The 22,008-nt window shown below is 39.6% G+C and overlaps 1 protein-coding gene across 3 annotated transcripts in view; it reads right to left on the minus strand.

The window, feature by feature from the left end:
* Positions 1-22,008, minus strand: part of RIGI (RNA sensor RIG-I) — a 43,042-nt gene that overhangs the window by 5,970 nt on the left and 15,064 nt on the right. For all 3 annotated transcript variants that reach the window (XM_026506406.4, XM_026506407.4, XM_057313508.1), the window contains 13 exons: positions 21,347-21,528; positions 20,225-20,372; positions 19,086-19,208; positions 17,229-17,327; positions 16,660-16,813; positions 15,643-15,901; positions 13,791-13,953; positions 12,187-12,306; positions 8,702-8,859; positions 7,571-7,706; positions 6,196-6,344; positions 3,681-3,771; positions 872-1,042 (listed from right to left, as the gene is read on the minus strand). In XM_026506406.4, the coding sequence (XP_026362191.2) occupies positions 872-1,042; positions 3,681-3,771; positions 6,196-6,344; positions 7,571-7,706; positions 8,702-8,859; positions 12,187-12,306; positions 13,791-13,953; positions 15,643-15,901; positions 16,660-16,813; positions 17,229-17,327; positions 19,086-19,208; positions 20,225-20,372; positions 21,347-21,528 (1,953 nt within the window). The remainder of the gene's footprint in view (positions 1-871; positions 1,043-3,680; positions 3,772-6,195; positions 6,345-7,570; positions 7,707-8,701; positions 8,860-12,186; positions 12,307-13,790; positions 13,954-15,642; positions 15,902-16,659; positions 16,814-17,228; positions 17,328-19,085; positions 19,209-20,224; positions 20,373-21,346; positions 21,529-22,008) is intronic.

Below are 22,008 nucleotides of genomic sequence, written 5' to 3' on the forward strand. Positions count from 1 at the left end.
AAGAGCCCTCAAGGAGGTGGGGAAATAGATATGTTCACCAGAATATAGGTGGAAATCATCAGTGCAATAAGGAAGCTAAATTAAAGGACTATGAGCATTCAAAAGTTTATTGCCAATTGGAGGAATCAGGGACAGGTGTTACGGAAGCAGGGGAAGAGGGAAGAAGTAAAACAAAGATTACCAGTAGCAGCACGAGTGCTTTCTTCAACAAGGAGAAAATGACAAAGTCAGGTTGGCAGAAGTGGATAATGAATAAAGGGGAAGAATGGGAAATAGGTTGGAAAGATAAGCTGGTGCTGGATTGGGAGCTTTCTAACACCATGTAAATTGGGAACTACTAGGGTCTCTATAAAGGGAAGTGATGTGCCCAGAGCTGTTTTTCAGGAAGTAACACAGCAGCTGTTGTTATGGAAATTGGAAAAAGGAAGAGGGGCTAGTTAGGACATCACCTAGTTCAAGTGAGACAGAAGAATTCTATGGAGTAGCTCTTCTACAATACAGGGGCCCATCATTACCACAAGCACAACTACACATTGGCTGCCAAAGTCTCAATCCAAGTGGGAATCATCTTTCCATAAACATGTCAGTCAATGTTGGTCAAGTAAACAGTATTCATCATAAACAAGAATCCAAATAGGGTATATATCAGTGGGCAAAACCGTACCCACCCAATCCTGAGCAAGTACGTCGCCGTCAGGGTCAAAGACACCAGAGTCCATTGTGCCAATGGTCATACAGCCACTATGGCTTGGTAAAGGAGAAAAGTCCAGAAGCACAATGACTAGGAGAGAGCGTGTTTCTAAATGACAGACATGCTCACAAATCAGACAAGCTGGCAGCCATTTAGTAAGGGCGTCAAAGCTTTTCTCACCTCTGGTTTGGATCATTCTGATGACATTGCCCACATACTCATACAGGATGACCAAGTTACACTGTGCAATGTCGATGCCCTCATCAGCAACGGAGGTGGCAATCAGAATCTTGTTATCGCCATCGGTTCTGAATGCATCCAATGCACACTTCTGCGCTGGGAGCGTCATCCCTGCGTCAGAGGCAGAGGGCATTACACAACTCACCAAAGAGGGAACTTTACCCTTGAAAAATGGCCATTAACTATGAAATGCTTATTATGTGCCAAATACTGTGATAAGTCCTTTATATTCATGATGTCAAAACAACCCTAGGCAGTAGGGCCTCTTCCTATCCTTGTTTGAGAGAAGACATTATGGTGGTGTTTAACAATTTGGATTCTGTCACAAGACTGCCTGAGTTCAAATCCCAGCTGTGGTATTTACCAGCTGTGTGACTTCAGTCATGTTATCTCAAAACAAATATTGATTTTTTTTTTTTTTGGCAAAAAAACCTATCAACAACTACCAACAATTAGTACTTTTTTACAAAAGTATTCATCATAATGCCTTTGCATGTGTATAGGACTTTACAGCTGGCAAAACAGTTTCACAGCTACTTATTCACCGGAATTTCACAAAGCCCTTTTAGGCCAATGTGGCAAGTGTTATAATTCCCCTTTACAGATGAAGACCTTGAGGTTTTGGAAGTATGATAAATTGACAGGCTAGTTAGTGGCAGAACCAGGCTTTGAATTTAAGTCTGAGGCCCTAACAGTGTGCAGTTCTCACCCAGTGATATACTGAGAAGAAAAAGAATTTCAGTGGTCTCCACCTTCAAGTTAACAGAATTTATAAAAGTTCTAATTTTTTCCGAGTACACTGGCAGCCAAAATCTTCAGATGTATTTTGTTAAGGCCAAAACAATTTCTTTTTACCATCATCTTCTACTGAACAATGAGCATGCCCAAGACAGACACCATACTTCACGAATTTCTAAACTTACTCATCCACTTGTTCATCAAACACTTATTCAGCAGTTATAGTTTGTCAGATGAAAATGGCTAAAAGGCATCGGAAACCAGGGATGTACTGTATGGTGACTAACATAATAAAAAATCATTTAAAAAAATGGCTAAAAGGTCCATTTTTATCTACAAGGATCTCGTGGAAGAAGGATATCAATAGGAAGCTATAATTCAAGATGATGAGCAATGGAATGGAGGCAGAACTGCATCTATGGGACAGGGAGGAGAGACACCTCTACCAGTCTTGGGAGGTTGGGGAAGGCTGTTTGGCAGATGCACAATAACTGATACAGAGTAAGTTTCTAAATAAATATGGATGGATGGATGGATGGATGGATGGATGGATGATGGGTGGATAGATGATGGATGAATGGATAGATGGATGATGGATGGATGGATGGATGGATGGATGATGGACGGATAGATGATGGATGGATGGATGGATGGATGGATGGATGGATGGATGGATGATGGATGGATAGATAGATGATGGATGGATAGATGATGGATGAATGGATAGATGGATGATGGATGGATGGATGGATGGATGGATGATGGATGGGTGGATAGATGATGGATGGATAGATGATGGATGAATGGATAGATGGATGATGAACAGATAGATGATGGATAGATGATGGATGAATGGATAGATGGATGATGGATGGATGGATGGATGGATGGATGGATGGATGATGGCTGGGTGGATAGATGATGGATAGATGATGGATGAATGGATAGATGGATGATGAACAGATAGATGATGGGTAGATGGATAAATGAACAGACAAGAAAATATCTTGAGTACCTATTTGTAAAGAAATAACAAAGTCTGAAAATCAACTCATGTTAGAGTCAGACTGCAGAGAACTTTGAATTCCAACTGCAATAATGTGGTGTTGGACTTTATTTGGTAAGCTAAATTTTCAAAATCTGAATATACTTTTTAGATTCTCAAAGTTTAAAATTTGCATAAGGGGGAAGTGCAAGAGTGATGACTGAGGACTGACAGGATGGGAACTGCTTATTATACACAAGGCTAAACAAGAGGAACAGAGTGAGGATCTGTCCCAGTTGGTCACTAAGGGGTGGGAAGCACAGCCAAGAGAATGTCAGGTGAGGGCTGGCCACCCAGGGATCCTCCTGGAGGATTGCAGAGGCAGCCCTTCATCCTTCAACCCCTGTAGCTAGGTTTCAGGATTGTGTGCTTGAACTTTTTTTTTAATTAAAAAATATATAATACACATAAAAGCATCTATAGCTTAGAAAACAATAAAATAGAACATTTCTATTTCCAGCTAATCTTAATCTACTGGTTGAGAATTGGAGAAAAAGAGTGACATGCTCAAACACTATTTTTAAAAATAACTTTGGTTTCATCTACAGGACCTATGGGAAGAGGAGATGTTTAAAAGTATTTGTATTTAAACACTGTGATGGCTTTTTGTTGTGTCAACATGGTGAAGCTGAATTACAGTACCCAGTTATTGATCTAGGTGCTTCTGTGAAGGGAATTTGCAGATGTAATTAAAGTTCTTAATCACTGGACATTTAAGTTACAAAAGGGATTTCATCCTCAGTTGGCCTGACATAATCAATCAACGCTTTCAAAGAGGACTTAGGCATTAGTCCCCGACACGCATAAACAACAAATATATGTATATATGTATGTGTGTATAATCTCTTACTGATTTTGCTTCTCTAGTTGAACCCTGACCGATACAAGCATTAAAAAAGAATTTGAATATATTATAAATATTCTTATAGCTATAGTATCATAACTCTAATTCACTATATATAGTACCTGTGTTCTGATTTGTTTTGCCACGTCCAGTCAATATGCCAGGTTTTAGAAAGCTGAGTTCAGAATTTTCTTCAATCCATTTCTTCAAAGCCTGAAAATCAAAAGCAATTATCAGTTGGACAGTATATGTAGAACACATTTGTGTAACTATTAATTCAATATTGATATATTGTAAGAAGAAAAAAAACTTTAGTAAGAAAAATAAATTTAATTTAGTAAACAGTTCCCTAACTGACAAACCTGAGAATAAAAGCTTTTGGGATTGAATTCTATGCAAAAATTAACTATAATGGTTAAGATCTTTGTGATCTGATACAATTTAATCTCTAAGATATTTTTTAAATGAAAAAAGCTATGTTCAGAATAGTGACTATGTAGAACTAATAAGTGAGTTTAGCAAGATCTCAGGACAGAAGAGCAATATACAGAAATCAGCTGTATTTCTATTCGCCAGCAACAAGCAACTGCAAGTACAATTTACAATAGCATTAAAAAATTGACACTTAGGTATAAGTCTAATAAAAAATGTACAGAATCTGCATGTCAAAAATGACAAAACAGTGATAAGAGAAACCAAAGAAGATGTGGTAAGTGGCCTCTCTCAGGTGGCTCCCAGTGATCTCCACCCACTGGTCTTCAGATCCTTGTGTAATCCCCTCCATTCAAGTATGAACTGAACTTACTGACCTGCCTCTAATGAAAAAAATGGAAGACATGATCACTTCCAAGTCGAAGTTACAAAATGACTATGACCTCCATACTTTCTCAATCTCTCTTGGATCACTCACTCTGGAGGAGGCCAGCTGCCATGCTCTGAGGCAGCCCTGTGGAGAGGCCCACAGGAGTGAGCTCAGAAGCACATCTTCTGAGAGCTGCCAATAGCCAGGTAGATATGGTTGGAAGTTAAGCCTTTTAAGCAGAGCCTTGAGATGACTATAGCCTGGTGAGAGATCCTGAGCCTGAAACATCCAGTCAAGTTGTTTCCAGATTCCTGATCCATAGATATTGTAAGATAATAGTTTGTTGTTTCAAGCCACTAAGTTTTAAGGTAATTCGTTATCAGCATAGGTAACTAATACAGAAACTCTATATAAATGAAGAGAGAGAGATATACTATGGTCATGGAAGACTCCATATTGATGTCACTTTCCCCAGTTTTATCTATTGATTCAATGTAATCCCAAACAAAATCCCAGCAGACTTTTTCATATATGTGAGTGAGCTGATTCTAAAATATAAATGGAAAGGCAAAGGAAGATAGATAAAACAATTTTGAAAAAAGGAAAAAAGTTGGAGAACTCACACCATAAAGTTAATCAAGACAGTATAGGAAGCGCGAAAGGATAGATAGATATATATGAATGGAACAGAATAGAGAATACAGAAATAGGCCTAAATAAATAGAGCCAACTGATTTTTCAAAAAGTTACAAAGGCAATTCAGTGGAAAAAGGACAGTCTTTTCAACATACAGTCCTGCAGCAATTGGATATTCACATACAAAAAGAAAAAAAGCATCTCAACCCGTAACTCAAAATGGATTGTAGACTTAATTGTAAATTGCAGAATTACAAAACTTCGCAAAGATAACAAGAAAATCTTTGTGATCTTGGGTAAGCAAAGCAAAGAATATAAATTCTTATATACGATACCAAAACCACAATCCCCAAAAAGAAAAAATTAATAAAACAGACTTTATGAAAAGTTAAAATTTTCAATCAGTAAAAGATACTGTTCCGAGAAGTAAAAGACCAGAAGAAAATATTTACAAATCACATTTGTGACAGAGGACTTCTGTCAGAATATATTTTTAAAAAATCTTTTAAACACTCAACAATAACATGGTAAACAACTCAATCAAATCCTATTTTAAAATGGGCAAAAGAGGGGTGCTTGGGTGGCTTAGTTGGTTAAGCATCTGCCTTCAGCTCAGGTCATCATCTCAGGGTCCTGGGATCGAGCCCCACATCGGGCTCTCTGCTCAGCTGCGAGTCTGACTCTCCCTCTCCCTCTCTCCCTCTGTGATCTCTCTGGCTCTCACTCTGTCTCAAATAAATAAGTACAATCTTTAAATAAAATAAAATAAAATAAAATGGGCAAAAGATATGAACAGACACTTCAGCACAGAAGATATATGGATGGCTAATAAGTTTATGAAAAATGCTCAACTGCATTAGTTGAAATGCAAATATAGTAAAACGAATTTTCATACCCTAGGGAGATACCATTACATGCTTAGAGAATGGCTAAAAAATTTTTTAATTGACAAAAAAATTTTGAAAGCATGAAGTCTTTATTCTACAGGTACAAAGACTTAGTATAAACTAGAGTGATGAAGATAGTAAGGTATTAGTATAAGAATAAACAAACAGATAATCACAACAGAATAGACAGCCCAGAAACAAACCCATACGTATATAGGTGGGTGCCTGATCACAGAGCAGTGAGGAAAGGACAGTCTTTTCAGGAAAATGATGCTGGGTCGATTTGTTATCCACAAGAAGAAAGAAGCTTACATCCACAAGTGCTCTGGTTTTCACAAAGAGGATGGTTCTACTCTCTGGGTTTAAGTGGTACTCCTCTTGCAAGATGAAGGAGAGATCTTGGAGTTTAGGGTTCTCGTTGCCGGGATCCATGGAAACACTTTCCAGTTCCCTCAGTTTTTCTGCAAAAGGGTAACACTCTATATATGGCTTATAAATTCTAGAAATTGAGAACACACTGTGACCTTTAGCTATAGTTCAGTTAATCTCTCCATCTTTGACCAGAATTCCAAAAGTAATAACCACTACTTTAATGCATACATTAAACACAGCAATAGGGGTGGCTCAGTCATTAAGCGTCTGCCTTCAGCTCAGGGCGTGATTCGAGGGTCCTGGGATTGAGCCCCACATCAGGCTCCATGCTCTGCTGGGAGCCTGCTTCTTCCTCTCCCACTCCCCCTGCTTGTGTTCCCTCTCTCACTGGCTGTCTCTCTCTCTGTCAAATAAATAAATAAAATCTTTAAAAAAAAATAAACACAGCAATAAATGCATACCTATTTTTCCCCAGACAGCTGGGTGCTCAATGTATAGCAGCACACCACTGGGCTACACTTATGTATACTAAATACTTTGATATAGGCCAAACAAATTTATTAGCAGTAATTACCTTTGGGAAAAGGATTTTGAGAGAGGGAGAAGAAGGACTCACTTTTTATTTCAAATCATCCTATATACTTCTTTATACAAGAGCAGTAGGATTATGCGCCATTTTGGTTTTCTTCTATATATAAATCTATATATAGTATAGATAAATTATAATCTCTTCAAATCATTAAAACATTTCTTTTTTTATATTTTTAGAGCTTTGTAAAATTACTAAAAGTTGAACAAAAATATGCCACTACCTCTCAACCATGAGACTCTGCACTCTGGGAAACAAACTGAGGGTTGCAGAAGGGACGGGGCGGGGGGGTGAGAAGCAGGGGGGATGGGGTAACTGGGTATGGGCATTAAGGAGGGCACATGATCTGATGAGCACTGGCTGTTATATGTAACTACTGAATCATTGAACACCACATCAAAAACTAATGATGTACTCTATGTTGGCTAACTGAACTTAAAAAAATAGTCTCTTATGGATAAAAAAAAATGCCACTAGCTATTATAATTTCTATAGGATGTATCCTTTGCAAATCCTATTTTTTCCTTTTTCAAAATAAGAAATAGCGTAAGCAGCATATTTTTTTTTCCACAAGTACCAGATTTCACTGAAGGTTAACAGTCCTGCTGTCTATAATTACCTTCTTACGCCCAGGACAACTCCCTGAACATCACCATACACTACAAAGTATCCTGCCACTAGACTCACCAGGCTCCAATGGCTTCTTCCTCTAGAAACACCACCCACCTTCAAATCTCCAAGTGAGATTCTGCTCAATCTCATCAAATCCTGCTGCTCGGACGTTAGCGAAGAAGTCTTTCAAGTAATCCAGAGCATCTTTCATCCGGGCATGCTCATTGATAATGAGGGCATCATTATATTTCTGTTTAAAATGAAAACTGAGTTTCAGTGTTTCCAATGTCTAATGCATTTGCTGTACTGAAATTCAATTAGCTGTACTTAGCACGGAATTAATTTTTAAAGTAAGCTCTTCTTAAATCTATTCCAACTTAGTTTTTTAAGATGAGCGGTTTCTAATGGTACTACAATAAAACCTTTGAACCAAATACTACTTTAAAAAAATCTTAATTAGCTAGAATCATTAATTAATTAGGATCATTTTGGAGTCTAGAATTCCACCTTGGAAGAGGAAGAGACAATTACAAGAAGAATGCATGTCAAAGACTAAAAAACAAAAAACAAAAGCAAATCAACTTCCACATCAACTTGCCTCATAATTCAGACATTCAACTGAATCTCTTCTTACATCCAGAACCATCAGTGAGTTGCAAGAGCACCTGTTCAGAATGATGGCGCTGACCACCTGCCCCAAATATGCAACTAAGTTCATTAAAATTCTATAAATGCATACTGAGTGCATTTTTAAGTACTTTCAACAGCATGGTAAGCAGAGGTGATGGCTGTTGTTTCTTAACTTCTTGGTTAACCGGAAAACAACCAAAGACCCTGGATTTCTGAGCACGTGGCTTTGCCAAAGGTAAGAAAACACATGCTTCAAGATAAGGCAACAGGAGTCGCTTACTGAACTTTCAAGATGGCTGTCACCAATAGCATATCTACAGTATGTTCATCACCCCCCAACTTTTTCCAACTGTGTCAATCATGGGAAGGCTAGAGGCACATGGTATAGAACCTCAGCGTCTGTTTCTATCCTGTGGCTGCTAGTGTTACGTTTCACTAAGCAGACAGAGAAGATGCTGAATGGATGACTTTAAAGTTTGCTTCATAGGAAGCCCTCAGAAAGTTCCTATGTGAGCTCTTGGAACAGGGCGAAAAGTTGATGTTCTCTTGGCTCCCACAACAAAGCTCCCAGTAGGTGCTACAACTAAAATATGTCACTGCAGAGAAGGCACATACCCGCAAGTGGGAAGTGTACAAATACAGGGCTTTACAAATCCTGCTCTCTTCTTCTTTGTCGGGCAACTGAAACAAAATGCATGTTTTCTGAACAGAAAGGATCCATTGTTCGTATTTCTGTGTTCCAAAATTCCTATTTTGAATTTGAAATACATTTTCTGGAAAAAAAATGTTTTTCATTATGCCATATGGTCAGTCATTTAAAGTTCTAAGCATGGGGCACCTGGGTGGCTCAGTTGGTTAAGCGTCTGCCTTTGGCTCAGGTCATGATCCCAGGGTCCTGGTATCAAGCCCCACATCAGGCTCCCTGCTCAGTGGGGAGACTGCTTCTCCCTCTCCCTCTGCTGTTCCCCCTGCTTGTGCTCTCTCTCTCACTGTCTCTGTCAAATAAATAAAATCTTTAAAAAATAAAAAATTTTTTAAAAAGTTCTAAGAATGCCTCACCCTCAAATTTTCTTTCTGTAAGCAGAGTATTCCTCCTGAAACAGTCGGTTTTCAACAGTACTGCATCTGTGTTGGCACATGATCGCCTACTTAATACTTACCCTGCATCAAGAATCAAAGTGTCTTACACTCATAATTTCATTTCATTTTCACAAACCACTGAGGTGGATGTTATATTTTACAGGTGAGGAAACCAAAGCTCAGAAAAGTGAAGTCATTTACCCAAAGTGGCACAGCTAGCACATGGGGGGAGTGGAGGAATGCAGAACCAGGTGTGCCTGATACTGAAGGCTCACTGGCTCTGTGAGCTGACCACCAAAGCAGCCCAGAGCTAAAACGATGGGCATGAAAATATCTAACTTTGTCTTTAACAATGAAGCAGTGAATAAAAATAATAGGTCTCATGAGCTTCGTCAGGAAGATATCTAAAAGCAAGAGAGACAGAACTCAACACAGTCTCTTCTACCTTGCTATGAACTTAAGCCATCTGATCTCCACAGCACTCTGCACAGGGCCAAGCCAAGAACAGGCACTCAAAAGATGCTCATCATGGGTGCTTCTGCCTGTGTGCGTCTCCTAAGCTATGCCTCAGTTGCTCGGTCCAAAAATTGAGCATCGGCTGTCGTCTGGGCTGTGTGCAGGGTGCTGGCAGTGAAAGGATACAGAATACAGAAGCAGCTTATTCCCAAGAGGCTCAGTCTGTGAGTTACTCTGGGATCAGATCTCCAGGGCTCTCTGGGAAGAGCACAGTTTAGTAAAATTCACAGGCAAGAGCTGTATTTCTGGGTTAAATTGCTCCTCTCACCCATTCATGTTTAACAGGAGGAACAAAAGAGGTTATCCAGACAAGTGGCACTGACATACTTCTTTCCCAGCCCCAACTACAAACACGTGGCCAGGAGTAAACCAGATGAATTAACATGTATTTCTTGAATGTGAGTAGGTGTGAAAATGAGCTAAGCAATCTGGAAATGAACAGCTGACAGGATGTAGACTAGGGAAAAGGTGGAGGGAGGGAATTAGAAGTAGGAGGAGTAAGAAGGCAGAAATTCATGTCTCTCCACCCTTCTGCTACCTCCCTAGTTCAGACCACATCATAATGTTCCTGGATAATCTGACAGCCTCCTATCTGGTCTCCCTACTTCTTGCCCTGGTCCCTCCAATCCACTGCCCACTCAGCAGCTAAAGAGAGAGTTTCCAAAATTGCAGATGAAACACTTTGCTACCCCACCACTTAAATGCCTTTAGTGGATTCCTCTAGCCAAAATCCTACCCTGCTCCCAGGATCTTCTGTGATCTAGTCTCTGCCTGCTTCTGATTCTCATCTCCAGCAGCTCTGCTTCCTGCATTTGACAGGACTAATGGAAGTCCTCATACTCTCCCTGCTTTCCTGGCCTTTGCACATGCTGTTTCCTCTGCCTGAAACACATCTGATCACCAACACCCACCCACACCTATCCTGTTGTTTTATTATTCCTTGTCTAACTTTGGCTTTACCATTGGACTGGATGCCACAAGGAGCTGTGTCTCAGGGTCTGTGCTATTTCCCCATCAGCTAGCATACTGCTGGGCACCAAGTGGATGACAAGTGAATGAACATGTTCAAGGAACTGCTAAATCAAAGGATTCCAGTAGGGAAGGAGTGGAAGGTAAAACTGGAAAGATAAGTAGAACCAGATTGTGCAGTCAGGGCCCAAACTGGCAGGTTAGAGGCTCAGAGAGCTTTGCTTCTAAGGCAGAGATTCAAGCAGGTTACTGACATGATAAAACTGGTATTTCAGAAAGACCAGCCAGGTAACGGGGGCGCTGAATGGAAGAGTGAGTGGGGGTGGGCAAACCAACCAGACAGCTGTTAGCGTAAGTCCTAAATCAAGCTGTGAAAGAAGAGGAGAAGAGAAAAAGCAAACTAAGTGTGAGGAAAGGTGAATTCACAAATTAAACATCTCCAAAGCTGCTTCTAGTTCTGGAACCAGCACTCCCCACTCATATACCAACAAGTGAGCAAGCCAGAAGCCTGGTCCAAATCACCCCGACTCCCACCCAAAGCCAGCTGGCCATGACATCGGAACACTTCCTGTTTGCAGCGCTGGGCACACCTCCTGCCTCCACCGGCCTGTCTTGACTGCCTCTGGCCCTCTTTGTTCACTGGTATCCTTATCATATCATGAATTAGTTAAAATCCTTAGATGCTTCCCCCTGCTTTTAGGACAAAGTCAAACTCAGTTTGGCCTACCAGGCCTTTCCTGGTCTGGTCCCTGCCTCTCTAGCATTACTCCTTTCTACTACTCATGCGTTAGGAGTACCACGAAATACTTGCAGTTTCTAAAACTTTTTCTTCCTTCAATGCCTGATGCCTTTTCAACCTCACTTGGTTGTCTCTACTTCTTAACGTGGCTAACTTTAAGACCGCCTCAGGCACTGCCCCCGCCCCCCAGGAAGCTTTCCCTGCAGCCCATTCCAGGCCAAAGTTCCCACATGCTCCCAGGGCACCCAGCATGTACCTTTGCCCTGCTGTGTGGTAGCTACCCACATCTGATTCTCACTCTTTGACTACGAGTTCCCTGAGGATAGGACTCCGGCTTTAACCTGTCCTTTCCATTAGCTGGCACAATGAGTGTCTGATGAGTGCATGGAAGAACAAAAGAGAGAAGAACAGAACTTGGTAACTTCATGAGAGAGTCTCAGAAGAAGAAAGAATCGAAGATCACTGCCTGTTTCAATCTGAGCCATCAGGGAAATGGTGGTTTCATTCATATAAACAGGGAAGTTAGAACAGAAGGCTAATTTGGAAGATTAAGAAAGCCATGAACTGATTTAAATACAGTATTTTTCAGGTATATAGGTCCACAGAGACTTACTTTGAATTTAAAAAGAAAAAAAGAGAGAGACTAAAGGAGGACTTACAAGGTTCCTGAATAACCTATAATCAAGAAAGTTAACCTCCTGATATGGTCTTGACCCTGTTTGAACTGAAGAGAATGCAAAAAGCCAATATATAGCTATTCCTAAGTGGAAAGAATACAAAATGAGATTTATCTCACCGAGAGTTACGGTACCGAGTTCGTCAAAGATCTTTTTTGCCAGACTCTCTGTTTCCCTCATCAGCTGAGATATGATGCATTTAAATCTGTCAGTAGTCCGTAATTTCACTTTCCTGAAAACTAGAGCCATCAAAACAAAGTGAGTATTTTTCAGGAAGAACACATCATAGTTTAAAATAGGCTTCTGCACACCCTTCTCTGCCTTGGTTACTTCTGCAAGACCTGAGGCCCCAAGCTCACAGGCAGGTGATGGCCAGTGCTCAAAATCCTTGCCCTAGCTCCCCAGTGCTTAATGCACATGGTCCAACATCTCTGTCTTTCATGGTCTGGGTCTAATCCAACTTCTCACTCTGGTTTTCCCATTACTCAACATGGAGCCTCTCCTCTGAAAAGGCTGGTATCCATCTTATCTCTGCAAATACAACACTTTTTAACCCTCTCCTCTTTGATTTTCTCCTTTCCCGCCCAGCCCCCAGAAGCGCTCACGCTGTTCCTAAAATTCATTATTGCATTGTTTTAGCAGAAACTCAACAACTGCCTACCATGCGCCATGTTCTGGTGATAAACAACTGAAAAAAACACAGCCTGTGCTCCAGAGAGGTCTGTGTTCTCAGGGCAGAGAAAGACACAGAGCTAAATAACCACAGTAAAGTGCTGTAACATAAGTATGTGCCAGGTGTCATGGGGCACAAAGAAAAAAATCTCTAATTCTTCCAAAGGAGGAAGTGTTGTGGGATAAACAGGGAAAGAGGAATGCAGGAAGCACCAGATGCACTTGAGGAGCCCAGAGGAATGCCTCATGGCTGGGCTTATAGGAGGGGGAGATGAAGCACAGAGGGCGGAGGGGACTGGATTGCAAAGAAATGTGTACTTGATACTAAAAAGTTTAGATTGGGTACCTTCCCTAAAGTTCTTACAGGCAGCTCCCAGAAAGGAACTGAACTGCCCCTCCCTGGCTATTTCATGTGTCTGCTCTGCCTAATGCAATCACACACCACCCCCGGAGCAGGGATGAAGGCACATATGTCTCCTCTTCCACTCTCCCTCGCTGGGCTAGTATAGCATTGGAATGTCCTAGCCAATCTTTTTTAAAAATCAGATTCTGATCTGCTGAGGAAAAATATGATGAATTCAGATTAATTTCATTTCGACCCAAATCATCAGATACATATTAAAAGAACGAATGACCACACAGTATCCTCCTCAGGCATGCAACACAGGGAAGGAAGGATTAAGCCCAGCTCTTGGCCATTTACATGCTTTGATTTTCTCATCACGTCTCTCTCATTGTTAGTATCCTTATGAGAACTTTATCAAAAACAAAACAAAAACAAAAAAAGAACTTCAGCAAACTGAAGAGTGAGAACGTTTGCTTTTGACAGTCCACTCCTGAGGTTCATCCATTGCCTGAGGATGGAGCTTGGCTGAGGAGAGAGGCATGAAATGTAATTATTTCCCAAGTTTGGGGTTAAATATTTTCTACTCAACAGAAAAGGTAAAAATTCAGTATTCATCCGAATGTTTGGATGAATTTGTTATTCTCTGAGCTAGGAAAAGCAGAAGGTAACAAAGTTCTAAAGGGCTTGTTACTGGTTTCCACTTACACTTCTGGGGCTTATAAACAATTTCTTCCAATTCTTCCAAGTTGTCTTTGACTGTTGCTATCACCGATGTGTCAAGAGAAGCACACAGTTTGCAGATATATTCCATGGCTTCTGTTGTGTTTTTGGCATCCCCAGTGCCAACCGAGGCAGTCAGCCCAATGACCTGTGAGGAGCATTCCAAATGTCAGACATCTGGAAAAGAGCGTGCCGCTTCCACAATCCCCCATGCAACCCATTCCTGCTAAAGTAGGGTTTGGGGTGTGGGGTTTTTTGTTTTTTGTTTTTTTTTTACGAATTTCAGATAAAGAGCAAGAACACTATTTTTTTCCCCTGATATTCTCTATGACGTTGGAAATGGAAAGGTCCCCATTAGGCAAAGCACGGAATAGATGCAGGAGTCACAACTTATCAAATGAACACGAATTAGCAAAGAAAACAAGGACGAAAACCCTTTCAAGGCAGGACTTCTCTCCTCTCTACCCTTGTGTCCCCCACGATGTGCAGAACAACATACTAAAAGGAAAGGGACTGAAATCAGACACGACTCCATTCTAAACACAACCATGTCCCACCAGCTGTGGATCCTTGGACAGGTATCTTCAGCTCTCTTTAAAGTTGGGAAACAATAGCTATTTTAAATGATAGGTGTAAAAAAAAAAAAAATAGCTTAATGGTCACCTAATAATTTACATCTTACACAGTAAATACTGAATAACTGACTCATTAGCAAGGAATCTAATTAACACCATTTTTTTTCTAGAAGAAGCAGCTGTAAGAAATGTGATTGCTACTGAATTTCTTCTAACCTATGCTTCCTAAACAGGTAGTTATTAGGGCTAGAGAACTTCACTCACTGTCATATTGGTATACTACACTATAAATTCAGGGCTTCCAACCTCATCTAGATCCCCAACAGGACCAAGCAATTCTTCTATATATTCCTCTTAGTTCTCTTTCTCATTTCAAATTCTCTCCAAGCATCCTGAGCTCCGACCCCCATTCCCATCTTGATTATTCTCAGCAAATAATCTATCTACCTCTCCTAAGTATAAGAGAAAAGAGAGATTAAATGCCTACCTTTCCTGTCCCCATCTAAGAACTACTCTCTGTCTTGACTCTTCTCATACCCTCATCTCTGATGACACCAAAAATGGTGTCCCACCTGCTCTCCGCACTAATGCACATACCTGCCTACTTATCTTCTATTATCTTCTGGTCTCTCCTAGCACCTTGCTCTATTGATCATTGCCTCTATCCCACTCTGCCTCACCTACCGCTATTTACCACTTCATTTTCTACACTCAAATGTAGATTTCTACACTCAAATGATATGGAAGAGCTTCAGGACTCTTGGCCACACCCTGTTCTCTCACACCTCTGTGCCTCTGGACACACAGCAGCCTTTCCTAAAAAAACATCCAATTATCCACCTTGTGCATTCTTGTTAGTTTTTACCTAACTTCTGTTGGGTCTTGGCTTACTTTCACAGCACACTTATGTGTTTTCACTTCTGTTCTGACTACACCTTGTACCCATCTCCATAGTGTGCCATCACCATATCTTATGACATAATTCTTACATGTCTGGCTCCCTGTGAAACTTCAACCGTTGGAGGTTTATGTCTTTTTATATTTGTATCCCCAGGGCCTAGCACAGTGGATGACACAGGGGGGCATCTAATGCATATGTGTTAAGTGAATAAGTGAATAAAAAAAATCAAAATTAATCAATGGACTATACAATATGGACTTAGAACCTGAGACAACCAACCTCGACGTGGTCAGCAGAGTAAGTAAATAGGATTTAAGAAGGTTCTAGCTCTTCTGAGGAATCCCTCTGACTCTGGAGATACCTGAGGCAGTGGGTCTGAAGATCCTCCAAGTTTCTGATCCAGATAATTAAACATGATCATATTGTAAGGATGGTGTTTACCGGTGTTGTGACATTCATCAAATATCATCAAAGTAAAGACAGAGAGTGATGGAACAGTCCCTTTTCTAAGACTATTCACAAGAATCTGTGGAGTTAAAATGATGATGTCATTGTTCTCAACAATCTCTTCCACTGAGACAATCTCAGATGTTGCTCCAGAAACACCTGCAACTTTGTACCTGGGAAATGACAGAAATTCCCAATTACCAACCATGATGTGAAATGAGGAACCATAAAGACATGAAACACTAGGTCAGAGCATAAGCTGATTAAGTTCTCCCTAACGCCAAAAGGAATATATCTGGAGACAAGTGCTTAGCACAGACCCATACACATAGTAAACGGTCAATAAAAGCAAGCTAGCTATGACTGCTAGTGGAGTATGTTAATTTCTTCAAGTCTTGAGAAAGAAAATAGAATTTAAAGAAAAGAGTAATATTAAAGAAGTTATAAAATCCTTAGAAAGTTAAATATGTCATTTATTTTTAATTTTTATTTTTTAAAAATATTTTTAATTTATTTATTTGAGAGAGAGAGAGAGCATGTGCCAGGGAGAGAGAGGGGGACAAGCAGGCTCCCCACTGAGCAAGGAGCCCGATGCGAGACTCAATCCCAGGACCCTGGGATCATGACCCAAGCCGAAGGCAGTGGCCCAACCGACTAAGCCACCCAGGCATCCTAAATGTGTCATTTAAATGTAAAATTGATCTCAAGTCATTTAGTCGCTCTGCAAGAGCTAACCAAAGGAGTTTAGGATTTCAAGCATACTTACCAAAACAGACTTGCATCCATGAAAAATTAATTACCTCTAGATTATAGCAAAGCTATATCTATTATAAATTTTTGAATCCTACCTTTCCAAAAATTAAACAAAGCTGAATACACACCAGTTACATGAAGCTAGAGAAAAAGAAATGGGACCAACTGTTATACCTACCCAAGCTTTTCAAAATATTTGGAGAACACAGATTTCTGCTGTTCATACACTGGGAGTTGAATAGCAAAAAAGACAACCTTCCCTTTTTGTCCTTGTGGAAATTTTTTAAGATGATGTTCACATATAAGAAGGGAAACAAAGGTTTTTCCACAACCTTTAAACATACAAAGAAAAAGAAAACATGTAACTGATACTGTACTAAAATATTTCTATAGAAAGGTAATTATTTTTGGCTCCCCTAAAACCAGTGCACCAACTGGTAAATGAGGAATGTCGCTGGGTTAACGGTGTCAGAGTTTATACCAAGACAGAAAAATATCAAGCTACTTCCTAGGTAACATGCAAATAAAACAATCAAGGCATAAAGCAAGCTAAAATAGGGCATTTTTCTTTCCCTCCTGAGGTTCCTTAAAATACGTGGAGACTATATTAATGGGAAAGTTTTCTCGAAAGATATATGGAACAAGGAAAAAATGGAAACTCGCCCATTTTGTCCCCGTATTCAATAAAAGGGGGGGGAAGGAAGCAAACACAGAAACAAACCACGTAAGTAGTGGCAATCAGCTTACCAGTAGGAGCACATATTATTGTGTTTTTTCCTTCCTTAGCAGGCAACGCGAGCTCAAGTTGGTAATTTCTTGGCTTCAGTTGGGTGAAAGTAGGAGAGGCTTATGTAATACAAAAGGAACAAAATTACCAAATAGTTACTGCTCTGAGGACTCAAGGAAAGAGCCATCTATCATCAAATAGACAGGAATTCTGACTTTGGCAGAAAGGGTCTCATTTCAGAAAATTTAGCCTCCTTGTCTTTTGTTAACCATTCCAGCTTCTGCACTGACGTCAAGTAGAAAATTCTCCCTCGGTGACAAAGGACCAATGGCAAGAATTCTTTTAAAAAGCCACAAAGATGTCTTTCTTAAATAATCTTGGAAGTAGAGTAAGGAGAAACTAAAGCAAGAATGGCCTAATTCAGGGCAAGACAGATGGCCACTGGTTAAAAGGAAATGCTATACGGAACAAAACAGCAAATCGATTCCTCCTAGATCTCTGAAAAGCAACAAACTATAAACATTGACTTCCCAGAGCAATCTCTTATTGAAGAGCAATCATGCTTTGTAATTCTGCAGGTTCTCACATGGTATCTTTTCTCAAGAGGACCAGAAGTTTCAAAAAAATAACCAGGGGCTTTTTTTTTTTCCACTAATAGAGAAGCATATAGAATGTTACTGCTAGAAAAGACCTTAGACCATAGTCTCTCATAGACTATGGACTCTGAGAAACAAACTGAGGGCTACAGAGGGGAGGGAGGTGGGGGAATGGGATAGGCCGGTGATGGGTAGTAAGGAGGGCACGTATTGCATGGTGCACTGGGTGTTATACACAACTAATGAATCATCGAGCCTTACATCGGAAACCGGGGATGTACTGTATGGTGACTAACATAATATAATAAAAAATCATTATAAAAAAAAATAAATAAAGTTAATGATTAACTAAAAAAAAAAAAGAAAAGAAAAGAAAAAGAAAAGACCTTAGAAATCATCTATTGACTCCAACCTGTATATTTTAAAGAAAAGGAAAATTTCTAAAAGGTTAAGTGAGTTCACTAAGGTCCCCTACATGTCAAAAATTTGAAGCAATTCACATTCAGTGATTTTACTCTGAAATGACAAAAAAACTTGTATCATTTGGTTGCAGAAGTAATCTGTAAATCTTCTTGCGGTGTTATCCCCAAACCACACCCTTCTTCTCACACTACTCAGTATTAATCTTCCCTGATGTCTTTTTGTAAAAAAACGTTTTACTGTGGCTCATTATTCAACTTTCTGGTCCCCTCATGGAAACATGCTTCTAGAAACACAAGGTGGGCCTTAAAACTAAGTTATACAGTCCTTTGTGTGAAATTAGAAAAAGGAGACCCTCTGGGAGGATACAGTCCCTCGGTGCACTGTTTGGCAAATAGCACAGGCTGGATCTCAGGCCCCACTCAAACTCAGCTGGGCACATTTGTGTAGTCAAACTTCATCAACTTACACTGAAGCCCTGGGAGAGTAAAAGGAAAGCGTGCAAGTGACTCACAAATATTAGTGTTTCTTTAGAGAGCAGGGCTGATTTTGGATTTCATAGACGCTAAGTTTCTGGAAGGACCCTATGTGTGTTTTCAATGTAGACATGCACATATGTTTTAGGAACAAAGGAAAATAAAAGAGGCTGACAATAGCTTTGGAAGAGAGAGAATAATATTTTTAATCATAGAAAAATATCCATTTTAATATGAATTGTCTTTTCTTAAAAAAAAATAAATGATCTTTTCTTACTTTTCCTTTAAAACCTTTTCATAACACTATGACTTTGGGCACTGCGAGCCACATCTCCACACAAAATACCTGAAGAGTACCAATACGGAAAAGAACAGTGCTGGGTACCTGAAGGCGGAGATGGGTTCTGACTAAGATTCGGGCATTCTGGTTCTTCCTTATAGAAAATCTGTATGTCAGAAGTTTCTATTTCATCATCCTCAAGAACTTTCAGTTCAACATTTTTTGCATCTGTAGGAGACCAAAAAACATCTTAGGATCTTGAGCTAATCGTCGACAGCACAAGTCCTACAAAGAGATCATAATCCTAAAATTTTCAGCTTCCATTAAGATTTCTCGCCACCACTCCCTTCGCCTTCTAAAACAATGAAAAGAATCTTTTTGAGCGTGATGTCTCAATGTGGAGTCTGAACAGCAATGTCATTTAGGACTTTGTTATTCAAAGCCATTTCCAGAGCTTGTTATAAAGGCAGCCTCTTGCATCCCTAGTAAGTCAGAATCTGCATTTTAACAAAAACCCCAGGTGATTCTCAGGCACAGGAAAGAAGAGAAGCACCCCTTAGCAGACATTTATGGCTTCCATTCCTGACCTAACCCAAGACATCAGCTGTGTGTTTATATAGACATTTTCTAGAACAACTTGTGATCTAAAGAAGCCTAGGACAAGCGAAGACCAGACAGCTGGTTTACCAAACTCAGACTTTAAAACAGTGCTCTGAGCAGATGTTATCTTCAGGAAATCACACAATGGCACAGATATCTTATCACAACACATTTCTTTTTCAGTCCTGTTCTGGTTTAGTTCCCGATGGCTCAGGCAAGAGAAGGAGGCTATGTCTATTATGTTTCTACACTGAAAAGGGGGCAAGTCCCCTTTCACTCTAAAATTTTAAAGCTATTTCTCTGATAATCTAACCCAGAGAGTAAGCTCAGATTCTGCCTCCCTCAAATTCTTTGGGCCAGATGGGCTAATTCTGGATGACAGCAGTTTGCCCTGGTCCATTTTAGAGGTTACACACAACCGAATTACTTCTGTAGGAAAGTAACCCCTTGCTTTCCAGAACTCAATTTCATGCTGCTCTCCCACTAGAGATGTAGCCATGGGTCTTTGAAGGACAAAATGCCTCTGACAGTGAGTGAAAGACAGGTAGGAATGAAAGAGGCCCTAAGTGAACTATGAGAAAGGTACAACCTGTTTTCAGACCCTCCCAACCCTTCAGATCTCTTCCCTGGAATATCCTACCTACCTTTGTCCACAATCCACAGTTGACTGAACTGGCTCTCTTCTATCTCCAAAGCAAGTTTCAAAGTTTTGGGCCAGTTTTCCTTGTCTGATCTGAGAAGGCATTCGGCCATTTTCTCCGCACCTGCCATCAGCCCCTTGTTGGAACAAACCTAAGCAAGCCAACCACAGATCAATCATTTCAAAAGTTTTCCTTTCATGAGTTTCTACTGAAGAAATAACAATTCAAGCACTATCTGATTTAAAATAATTGTATACTATGGTTCAACAGGTCTTACTCATGACCATTTTTGCTGCATCCAACACAGTGTCTTTTAAGACACCCTTTCCTTTGCCTTTGTCTTTACACATGACATCACTATGTCAAGCCAGGTGTTCTCACGTCCTCTGAGACCTTATAGCTATCATCAGCAGCAATATTAGGAAACACTCTGTTTGACAACTGTTAAAAATATGGGTATATTGGCATGGAGAGATATTTGGAAGAATATAACAAAATATTAACAAATGTTTTTTTCAGGGTAATGGGACCTACATAATTTTTATTGTTCATGATAATAACTAAAATTTATTTAGCACTTATTATTATGTGCCAGGCATATGTAAACACTTTACATATATTATCTCATTTAATCCCTCTAACAATATCATGTTAATACTACATATTACATGAAGAAACAGGTTTAGAGAAACTAACTCGCCTAACATCATACTACTAGTAAATGGATGAACTAAGTCTAACAAAATTTGTGTGCAGAGCCTGAATGCTCAAACATGAATCTATAGCTTTTGTTTCTTTTTATTTGCTGAATTGTTCAACTTATTTAAATTTACATAAAACATTACTCACAAAGGTAATAATAATTTTAACTGAAAATAGGGCAAGACTGAAAAAAACTCGTGACATTAAAAATTACTCAATTCACAACCAAAAATACTATTCTAGGTAATTATGCCTTAGATTTGAGGACTTCTGTGGATTTCAATGATCTTTCTCAGGTCTAAATCAGTGGAGGAAACAGAAGACCTTTCCCATGTTCAAATTACCTCTCCCCAACTTTGTATTTTATATTAAATTTAATTAATTATAATTAATTAATTGCATTAAATATATTAATTAAATTACCTGTATGATTTCTTCACATTCCTGACTAATTAAACATCCAGATATTTCAGGAAGGATATCTTTTGGATTAACTGTGGTTTTAAATTCTGGCTGTAAACGCTTTAAAAGCAATCTGTACTCCTCTAGACTTTCAATTTTTCGGAAATCCCAAGTTTCAATGGCTTCATAAAGTCCAGAATAACCTAGAAAGAAAGAAGAAAATGGGGGGTTTTATGAAACCAGCTAAAAGATATTTTAAGATTGTTATCATAGGAATCATGTTTGTATAGTAAGAGAACTCAAAAGATATATGTAAATCACCTCAATAATTGATTATCTTTCAAAAAGAAAACTCAATATTTATTATAGGCACCCAACATTTTAGGTCCTCTAACAATGTTTATCGTCTCCTAGGAAAAAGTGCTAAGGATAATGAGAAGTCTTACATTTGGTCTTAGTATAAAATTTTCCTTCCAAAGTGCCCCATGGACTTCACCTACAACCTCTGACTTGGCTTCCAGGGAGTCAAATCATCATGCAGTTATTAAGTATCTTCCCAGTGCAAAGTAGCAAAGTGGGCAAAAGGAAATATAAATCTGAATTCCTGCCCCTTAGGAACTTAACCTTCTACATCACTCCCAGAAAATAATATTAAGTATAATGGGAAATTTGAGGAGAAAACA

This window comes from Ursus arctos, unplaced genomic scaffold (assembly GCF_023065955.2).
Source record: "Ursus arctos isolate Adak ecotype North America unplaced genomic scaffold, UrsArc2.0 scaffold_18, whole genome shotgun sequence".
NCBI classification, from domain to species: Eukaryota; Metazoa; Chordata; class Mammalia; order Carnivora; family Ursidae; genus Ursus; species Ursus arctos.